The sequence below is a fragment of the Octopus bimaculoides genome, chromosome 10 (genome assembly GCF_046866305.1).
Source record: "Octopus bimaculoides isolate indiv1 chromosome 10, ASM4686630v1, whole genome shotgun sequence".
Classification (NCBI taxonomy): domain Eukaryota; kingdom Metazoa; phylum Mollusca; class Cephalopoda; order Octopoda; family Octopodidae; genus Octopus; species Octopus bimaculoides.
Window position 1 is genome coordinate 55,914,063 of NC_142937.1, and position 10,870 is coordinate 55,924,932.

The following is a 10,870-nucleotide window of genomic DNA, read 5'->3' on the forward strand; positions in this document are numbered from 1 at the left end:
ACAGAGCAAGAAGTTTTGCTGAGTCACTATATTGACCTGTTGTCCAGATCAAGATGGCTACTAACTCACTTCACTTATGTTGTCAAAACCACTCTCAAATATCATGATATTTTGTACTTCTAAAACAGAAATCAGAAAACTTCTTATAGCCCTTTATGGAATTGTTGATAACATATTGAGACCCATCATGTAAATTTCTAAAATAAAATTAAGAAGTACAATTAATAAAAAATTTCTTGATTTAAAAACATTAAATCCTTTGTTCTTTTGTGTCGTTACTGCTCTTTAATGAAGAATAGTTAATGAAAATTAATGAAAGTATTTTTCGAAATTGATAAATAAAAATAAAAATTCAGTTATATTACATTGATATAGTTGAAGATTCACCCTTTGGATAACCACGTAGACTTCCAGAGTTTAATATTAACCAGTTTGCTGAACTCTGTTCTAGATTACAAAATATTTGTCTTTAGTCACAGATTTAATGATTTATTGGTAGAGTCCAATATAAACAAGAATAATTACTGTGAAGATGGAACTCAGATTAAAGTAAAAAATGGAAATGAATTTGTTGTTGGTTTCAAAAATGAGTTTTCCAGTTGTTCAATCTCTTTTTTGGAATAAAGGATAAGTGGCTCATTATTCCACAGACACTGTTAATGTAAATGCTCAGAGAAAGTCAGCATTGACTCAATGTGACAAAGCTACTTATTAAAATTACTGGTATCATCCATTCAAAGGACTTCTATATAGTCTCCATTAACTAAGTTTCTCTCACAAAATATGGATCTCTATCATAAAAAACATTTGTCAATGCTAACCTGCAGAGAGTTTGAAACATTGACTGTATAACTGTAAAGCTAATTTCTTAACCATTCAACCACATCTGACACACATGGCATGAAACAGAAATATAAAAATGATAAACAGAAATTAAGTGAAAAAATTAATGGAAATTAAAGAATCAGAAAATTTTCAGACCATTTATTGATTTATTGGGTGAGATGACACTAGTTAATAATATGACACTGGTACCACTATTACTTCAAAGTCTAGGATACCATACAAAAATTATACAAATGGCTGAATGACTTAATGTGAAACATTATGTTACTGAGTTAAAATACTGCTTTATAATTTTGGCATAAGGCCAGCAATTTTGAGAAGAGGGCTAGTTCATTACATCGACTCCAGTACTGAACTGATACTTATTTTATTGATGTAAAACAGATGAAAGGCAAAGTCTACCCAGCAGCATTTGAACTCAGAACATAAAGTATGGAAGAAATGTTGCTAAGCATTTTATCCAGTTTGGTAACAATTCTACCAGCTCACTGCCTTACAGAGTTAAGATATTGACAAGACAAACTTTTACTTGACATAAGCTTCTTTAGATGAAAGCCAATAGACTAATATTAGATTTGGTGCCATATTGTCACCATGAATAATGACTTTGGTTCTAGCTCTATAATCTGTTTCAAAATATTTTTGGTTTTAAAACTCTTGCCAGTGTTCATTTAATAAAAACTGATGTCTGATGAAACACAAATTAACTAGTTATTCCTACAGTTATCTTTTCTCACATAGTATTATAACATCATGGTTTTAAGGATCATCTTCATTGATATTTGACATAAATATTTTACAGATTCGTAACTTTGGACTCCAAGGCTTTTTTGCACCTCTGCATGCAGTAAGTATATTACTACTACTACTACTACTACTACTACTGCTGCTGCTGCTGCTGCTATTACTACTACTACTACTACTACTACTACTACTACTACTACTACTACCACCGCTGCTGCTGCTGCTAATAATAATAATAATAATAATAATAATAATAATAATAATAATAATAATGGTTTAAAATTTTATCACAAGGCTAGCTATTTTGCGGGAGGGGATGAGTCAATTTCAACACACCCAGTGTTTCATTGATGCTTAATTTATCAACTCCTAAAAGGATGAAAGGCAAAGTCAACCTCGATGGAATTTAAACTCATAATATAGTGATGACCAAAATACCGCTAAGAATTTCATCTGGTGCGCTAACGATTCTACCAGCTCACTGTCTTAATAATAATAATAATAATAATAATAATAATAAACCAAAAACACATAATGAAAAGAAATATAACAAGTAACTGTAGAATATGTGGAGATCGACAAGAAACAATAAATCATATTATCTCTGGCTGCCCAGTCCTGGCTAAGAAGGAATATATCCACAGACACGACAGAGCTGGGACCTATATACACTGGAAGCTATGCCAACATTATGGAATAACAACAGAAAAAAGATGGTATAAACACACGCCAGAAAAGGTCACAGAAAACGAGAAAGCAACCATACTCTGGGATATGCCAATACACACAGATAGAGAAATTAAGGGAAATAGACCAGATATAGTTGTCAAAGATCATGAAGAAAAAAAATGCTTTCTAATTGATGTATCAATACCAGCAGATGACAACGTTTCTCTAAAAGAAATGGAAAAACTTTCAAAATACAAAGACCTGGAAATAGAGATAACTCGAATGTGGAATCTAAAAACAGAAACAATTCCTATCATAGTAGGTGCCTTAGGTATAATAAAATAATATTCAGACAAATACATAACAAAAATAGCAGGACTTACAAATATATATAACATACAGAAAATTGCACTACTGGGTACTGCACACATCCTATGCAAAACACTTTCAATACAGTAAACATAAGAGCACCACAGCAAACCACAGCACATACCCAAGGCGCACAGAGCTGCGCTCGGTAGTGAAGTGAAAGCACGTTATAAAAATAAAACTACTGAATAATAATAATAATAATAATAATAATAATAATATTGATGGTTTCAAATTTTGACTCAGGGCCATCATTTTCTGAGGAGTGGGGTCTGTCAACTACATTGGTTCCAGTGTTCATCTGGGACTTATTTTTTCAACCTGAAAGGATGAAAGGCAAAGTTGACCTCAGCAGAATACGAATTCAGAATGAAAAGACAGACATGCTGCTTAGCATTTTGTACAAAGTGCTAACAATTCTGCTAGCTCACTGTCATTAGATAATAATAATAATAATAATAATAATAATAATAATAATAATAATAATAATAATAATTTGTTTTCTCCAACATCTTTAAACAACTCTTATTCAAGAACCTTTTGAGTGGGATGGGATACTCAACCTGAAGAAAATTATAACTGGGCCCAACCTGCAAGGTCATGAGCTGTTTGTCTTGATGTGAGATCACCATACTGTGCACATATGGCTGTGATACATGTGCCTGGTGTACCCAGTTTAGACAGGTAGTCATGATGGGTATACTGGCTTCATATACTTTACCCCAGTGTCACTTTGCTCTCCCACTCAATAATAATAATAATAATAATGATAATAATAATAATAATAATAATAATAATAATAATAATAATAATAATAATAATAATAATAATAATGATAATAATAATAATAGCGATGCAGCACTAGGTAGTGGTTCTCATGGCTTCTGATTTTAACTTATTGGAAGGGTTAGCACTTATATGTTTTGACTTGGTATAAAGGATGGGCTACAGCAAATATTCTGCTCAATATCACAGATTTACTTGTCAGTTGCTTGACCTTAACCACTTGAGCATGTCCCTTAGTAACCAATAACATGTGCATCTCTGAGCATGTGCAGGAGTAGTGGGGGAGCATACTAGCCATGTATTGAGAGGAATTTGTTGGGGTTTAAATAATTCACCACTGGAAACATGGGTATTTTGTTTATCATCCTTAAACAAACCATTCAAACAATCATATGATCTTACAATAAGATAAACATATTGGATAATGTAATCCTAGATACATTAGACCTGAAAATAAAATGAGATGGTCACGGTTGGAATGCTTTGATAATAGATCTGTTCAAAGAAGGTTGATTGAGGATTAAACAATAGCCAGTCCTAACAACATAGACCAATGTAATTATGTTATTTTACATCTATTAATTCATGATTTAATAATGTTTCCAAATTGTTTTATTTTGCACTTTTTGTAAAATCTTTTTGCTTTTGGAGATGTACTTATATAGCAAGAGTTTTGATTTGAGGTTTTCTGCTGAAACTAAAGCGATTATAGTGTGGAAGACATAAGTTGGCCATTCAGAAACACGGAGATAGTCAACTTCAATGAAACATTTATTTTTGATATGATAACAAAATTTTCATCACTCAAAACTGCAACCTGTCCACTGGCAAAAAATTGTGCTGTTTTGAGCAACAAAAATTTTCATATATTACAAATAAATATTTAAGTGAAGTTGATGGTTGTTGTGTGTTTCTGAATGGCTAACTGATGTTGTTTTTTTCTTAAACTAATTTATGTTTGTTCTTGATTTTTTCTTAAACTAATTTATGTTTGTTCTTGATTTTCAGCCAGTGCCATCTACTGGTGGACAAATTGGTTCTTTTTTGGTTGCTGTAAGTATCTGAAAATACTGATTTCAAATTTTGATACAAAGCCAGCAAGTTTAGGGTAAGGGTTAAGTTGATTACATTGGCCCCGGTGTTTCGCTGGCCCTTATTTTATTGATCCTGAAAGGATGAAAGGTAAAGTCTACCTCAGTAGAATCTGAACTCAGAATGTGAAGATGGACAAAATGCTGCTAAGCCTTTTGCCCCATGCATTAACAATTCTGCTAGCTTGCTACCTTAGTATCTGAAAATATTAACTATTGTGTTGGACTTTCTAAGACTATCATATGTTTTCTTTTGTAGATAATCTCTAATTCTTTATAGAAATATCTAATATTATTTCAAAGCTTGGTGGTTACCTTGCTTGAAAACGGGTGAGAGTTGGCAACAAGAAGGACACCCAGCCATAACAGAACTGATTCAACAAAATTTATCTGACCTATGCAAGCATGGAAAAGTGGGAGTTAAAATAATGATGTGATGATGATGATGATGATGCTTAAATTACTCATTATAATCACTAATTTGGGATGGAAAGAAAGCCAAGAGGTTTAAACTTTCTTTTAAATTGATGTTTACAATGTGTAATAACATTTTACATTGATAATGTTAGTAGAAGATTCATTCATATAAACAGGTGGTAGAGAAGTTACCTCCCCCATGTATTGTATCAGCTTTTTTAAAGTTGTCAGAATATTTAATGGAAACCTTTAAATATATTTGTTATTTTATATATTTTCTAGTTGAATGACGTCTTGGAAGGAGCTGAAATTGTCTTCCCATTTGCCAATATTACAACTACTGTAAAAAAGGTAAGCAATTAGCAAATTTACTCTCTCTCTCTCTCTCTCTCTCCCCTCTTCTCTCTCTCTTTCTCTTCATCTCTCCCTGTCTCTCTCACTTCATCTTCCTTTTCTCTTATCAATGGGTGCTGATGACTTATAAATATAATGCAGGAAGGTCATGGCTGGAATGTCTTTGATCACAGGTCTGCATAAGTCTAAATAGTAAGACCACCATCATCACAACTACAGAAAAGACCCCAGTTTGTCCCTCCTGTTGATATAGAAAGATTACAGAGACATAGCTCACAAGGTGAGAGAGTCCCTATAATGGATGAAAGAGATGTAAGAGAATGGTAATGGAGAGAGTAATAGAGAGAACAGTGCTGGGAGTGAAAGTGATAGAGGGGAGAAGGGAAGAATAAAAAATATATTTAGAAGGTCAATATATTCAGCTTTTAAGTTGAAAAAAAATATCCATAGAGTGTGCAGGTTTGAAAAAAACATTTTGTTTGCAAAATTCTGTCGTACTCTCCATGCAACACAAGCTCTCTAGTGAGAATAAGACTTAATGCAGGATATCTATAAAGATATCCTGCATTAAGCATCATCATCAACGTCATAATTGTTTTAAGGTTCACTTTCCCTTGCTTCATTTGATCAGTGGGAGTTTATTGAAGAAGATTTTCATTCACTGGATGCCCTTCCTGACCCTTACTTTCACTTATTTCCCAGCAAGGTAATATTTCCCCATGGCCAGACATGTTTCCACAGAATACTGGAAATGAATGACACTGCTTGTATGACAGTGACACTCATTTACAACTATCATGTGATGTCAAGACAAAGTGCTACAAAGCTTGGGTGCATTACAATTCATTATTTTATATTGTTTTAACATTTTATTTAAAAATTTGATAATGTTAATTTTAATGGAAACAAGGATCAAAAGCATTATCTTTTTTTTTCTTTGAACAGGGATCTGCCCTCTTCTGGTATGCTATTCATCTATACCCAGCAGTCTGCCCTCTATCCCATGGTTCATTGTGGCGTAAGTTGACTCTCAGTATATTCTTCATTGATTTCATTGATTGACTGTTAAGTCATAACTATTGGAGGAGTATCAGTCTCTTGTTATGTGTATATGTATGCATGAATTCAAGTATATGTGTATGTATGTATATGTGTGTGTGTGTATGTATGTATATACATATATATATGTATATGTGTGCGTGTGTATACACACATACACACACTTGCATATATATGTATGTGTGTGTGTGTGTGTGTGTGTGTGTGTGTGTGTGTGCATGTGTGTGTGTGTGTGTGTATATATATTTTATATATATATATATATATATATATATATATATATATTGACTGCAGTGTCTGCAGAGGTAAATGGTAATTATCAGTTAACTGTAAAATACAAGCAATTAAAAATAGAAATGATTTGCTTTGAGCTTTGACATCTGATAGACTGTTATCTCTATTCAATGGAGACAAGAAGCGTTCTGTTTCCTACCACAATGAGGAAAAATTCTCTACTTTTACTGCATGATCATTCAAGTGAATTCTTTGACCCATTTTAACAGAATTATTACGTTTGTTAATAGCATAGCACTATATGAGGCTTCATATATATGTTAAAGGTTATTCCCGATTGTTATACAATCCCTGAAAATTTGATAATGAAATCTATTTATAAGGGGTTTTTTTTGTTTTTATAATAGATATTATTGTTAATGAAATGTGTGTAAGATAATGTAATTAAATTATTTGTGAATAGTCTCTCTAGTTTTGCTTTTTTCTATATGTAATCTATGATATTGCTATGGAGAGTAGTGATTAGAAACTTGACTATAGTTCACAAGATCTCTTTTTAGTTTTCTCTTTTGATATATATATATATAAGGATGTACTGGTTTTATCTATAATGCATTAAAAGTCAGCTTGAATCTTGGTTGGTTGGCTAGTTGCTTGCTTGCAATGTTACCCAGCCAAACTAGCACATAATAGAGAAATACTATGAATTGAGTTTCCCCTGAAATGTAAATACAAATGGAATAAAATAAATTTCATATAAATCGGACAAGTGGTTGTGGACATATTAAGAGTTTTCAGGGTATAAATACCCAAAACGGTGCATAATGGGAAAATTCTCCGAAATTAACTTAATCCTGAAAGGGAAGAAACTCTTACCTTTCGATTAGTCACAGTGACTTGATAACAAAAAAAATACGATTTGTTTTTTAACAGTAAATGTATTTTAATCATTTAGAAATATTTTTAAGTGAATGTGATTTCAAAAATGTAAGTTGTTTGTACAGTAAGTATTTATATTTTAGCTTTCTTTAAACAGACAGTATCTTAATGTTTTTAAATTATTTTCAAGTGAATACCATTACAAACATTCTTTTTGGCATATTTAAAAAATATTCTAAAATGAAAATGATGGTAAATATTTCGTAAAAGACCTGTTCATAACCTCAGTGTGAAATAATTTCTTTCCATAGGTTTTTTGCAAGTGCATTCACCGTATTTCACCTGCAAAGATTTGGCTGCTATTTCTAGCAAGCCCTGCTACCACATAACAGTTATTTGTGATAAAGGACCTGAAATACCTGTTACGTTGTAGCAGAGCATGCAACAAATAGCAGCCAATTCTTTGCTTTTCTGGGGAAAGGAGCTGTTTACACGTGATTTCGATGTCACATTCATTGAAAGCATATGAAATAACCTGGAAAAGAAAAAAAAAAAAACCCATGAAACAAAACTCCATTGCTGGGAAACTCAGGTTTTCCCAGTGACCCAACAGGTCATGGGTAGTCTAGTGTCATATAATTTTAATTAAAATTATACTATACTGTTATATGTGTCTGTGATTTTGTATATACATACATACATACATGCATACATATATGTATGTGTATAAAGTCATATTATTACCGTTATATACAGTAATATTAAGGTGGCTAGCAAGTTCAGACCTTTACAGGCACAATATATAGTAATTTAAGAAAAGTAGGGTATAAAATCAAAGCCAAAGCTCAAAAAAAAAAAAAAAACCCACCATAAAAATTACGATAAAGATACACATGAGCAATGCATTTAACATCTATTTCTAAAATATTCACTACATTAGCTCGTGAGCATCTCTAACTTTAGAAATAGATGTTAAATGCTATTTTCAACTGAAGATCACAAAGCATGTTTATCATGCAAAGCGCGAAATCAATTGGTATTGAAATATGTATTACTTATCTTTGTATTCCATTCAGAGGTAAGCCTATTTCTGAACTGGTCATTGCATTGCTCATGTGTATCTTTATCATAATTTTTATGGTGGTTTTTTAGAGCTATGACTTTGATCTTAGCAAGTGGTATTTATACCCTACTTTTCTTAAATTACTATGAATGTATATATATATATATATATATATATATTTATACTGACCATTTAAAAGTGGATGTTGCATTAGAACACACAAATACTGCAATATTTACCAAGAGAGAAAACTCTCATATGGTTATTCGGTGTATAAAAGCATATCATAGCTATCATCTGCAGCAGACAATCACTGCTGCTTCGACTGCCAGGACCTCCAGATCACATGATTTCAGCCTCTTTTTATGTATATGTATGTTGTCTGTATATATATGTGTGTGTGTGTGTGTATGGAGGCGCAATGGCCCAGTGGTTAGGGCAGCAGACTCACGGTCATGGGATCATGGTTTCGATTCCCAGATCAGGCGTTGTGAGTGTTTATTGAGAGAAAACACCTAAAGCTCCATGAGGCTCCAGCAGGGGTAGTGGCGAACCCTGCTGTACTCTTTCACCACAACTTTCTCTTATGCTGTCTTCCTCTTCCTGTTTCTGCTATACCCGTATTTCAAAGGGGCACACTGTGACACGCTGAATCTCCCTGAAAACTATGTTAAGGGTACACGTGTCTGTGGAGTGCTCAGCCACTTACACATTAATTTCACAAGCAGGCTGTTCCATTGACTGGATCAACTGGAACCCTCATCATCATAACTGACGGAGTGCCACGACAATGTTGTATATATATATATGTATGTATAAGTTTATATTTGTATGTGTTTATATGTTTATATGTATATTTCTGTTTGGCTTAATATGCAGGATTATTGAATCACATCCTGTTAATATTGTTTTGTGCCCAAAGCAAAAACACTAAACAATTGCCAGATTAGTTTAACTGTATATAGGTACCATGCAGAGGTGAGATTTAATTTCATAACCAGTGGAAGCACTAAATAATTGATATGATGGCCATCAAATATTAATGCTCACTGACTTTCTTCATCTGGATATGCCATAAAACATGATTATCACACTAAGAATGAACTAAACAGAACAGAAGGAGACACATGGGCTAGAGAGTTGCTGAAGAGGTCACAGGACATGTGATGAAAAATTTCCAGACAAAGGATATAAAATAAGAATAATAATAAACAAGTGAAGATTGAATATATAATGCTTGTGTTTATTTGTCAAGAAGAAAAAATGACCGTCGTGAAATATAACAATAAACTAAGAATGTTTATAAATATTGTTGAGAAATGAACAAAAACTCTATTTTCTTTAAATTACAGTTGCCTCTATTGGGTACTATGAAGGCAAAGCTGATTACTGTCGAATGACAGAGAGAAGAGCGTGGGACTTGCGATGGCGACCACAAAAGAAACAGAAACCACAAGTAACTATGAATAATACTGTTAATGAAAATAAAAAAGTTTAATAATCTCTACAGTTAATTCCTTTGTTTTTGTTTTTCTCTTTTTGTCATCTGTTCTCATTATAAATTTCTTTAAAGCAATTCTTGGTGCATCTATGTGCTGGAAATATAAAAAAAAAATCAGAAGACTGCATTCACAGCCTGTAAACAATACAAAGTTACATTCACATATTTGACTGTTTGGGTTGTTTAACTGATTACTGACAGCTCACCAATTCATTGACTGAAAATCAGCAGCAGTAATTTAGTGTCAGTGAGAGTCAATGCCTATTTTCTTAGATGAAAAGGTTTGCTAACATAAAAATTGCTTTGTTTTGAATAAAAAGTAGCATTTAGCAACATGGCTTAACACAATTATCATAATATTTCTGTTGAAATACACTGCTTTGTTTTTTAATTAATGTTGAAAATATTGAAGAATTTAGTAAACTAACTTTGTTATTAATAAACTGGTTTGGGGGACATAAATTAACACAGAATATCGATGGAATGTTTTAATTTAGATCACTTTAATCCTTTTGCTACTATATTTCTGCTTTCCCCTGCTTTTACCAAAGTTGAAATATACTGCTTTTGTCGTAATTAATTTTGCAGATAATTAAGAATTTAGTAAAATAATTTTATCATTATTAAGTTAGTATTTGTAACATAAACAAGCATGAAGTTTTTATGGAAGGTTTTAATTTAGGTCGCTTTGAAACAAGAAGTTTGTATCATAGAATGACAAGCAGTTTCAGGTGGGGTGGTATCAAGAAGATTAAACCATTTGTGCTCTCAAATGAATATTCTGAACTACTACCATTATAAAAGTCATGATTGCACAAGAAATTGACTAACTCAGACAATGGACTTCTCTTGTATAAA

At 32.4% G+C, this 10,870-nt stretch overlaps 1 protein-coding gene across 2 annotated transcripts in view; it reads left to right on the plus strand.

Annotated features, from left to right (window-relative positions):
* LOC106881236 (prolyl 4-hydroxylase subunit alpha-1) overlaps nt 1-10,025 on the plus strand; it is a 56,354-nt gene extending 46,329 nt beyond the window's left edge. For both annotated transcript variants that reach the window (XM_014931546.3, XM_052971208.2), the window contains 5 exons: nt 1,649-1,693; nt 4,423-4,467; nt 5,205-5,273; nt 6,222-6,294; nt 9,864-10,025. In XM_014931546.3, coding sequence (XP_014787032.2) covers nt 1,649-1,693; nt 4,423-4,467; nt 5,205-5,273; nt 6,222-6,294; nt 9,864-10,009 — 378 coding nt within the window. In that variant the 3' untranslated portion in view covers nt 10,010-10,025. The remainder of the gene's footprint in view (nt 1-1,648; nt 1,694-4,422; nt 4,468-5,204; nt 5,274-6,221; nt 6,295-9,863) is intronic.
* The last annotated feature ends 845 nt before the right edge of the window (nt 10,026-10,870 follow it).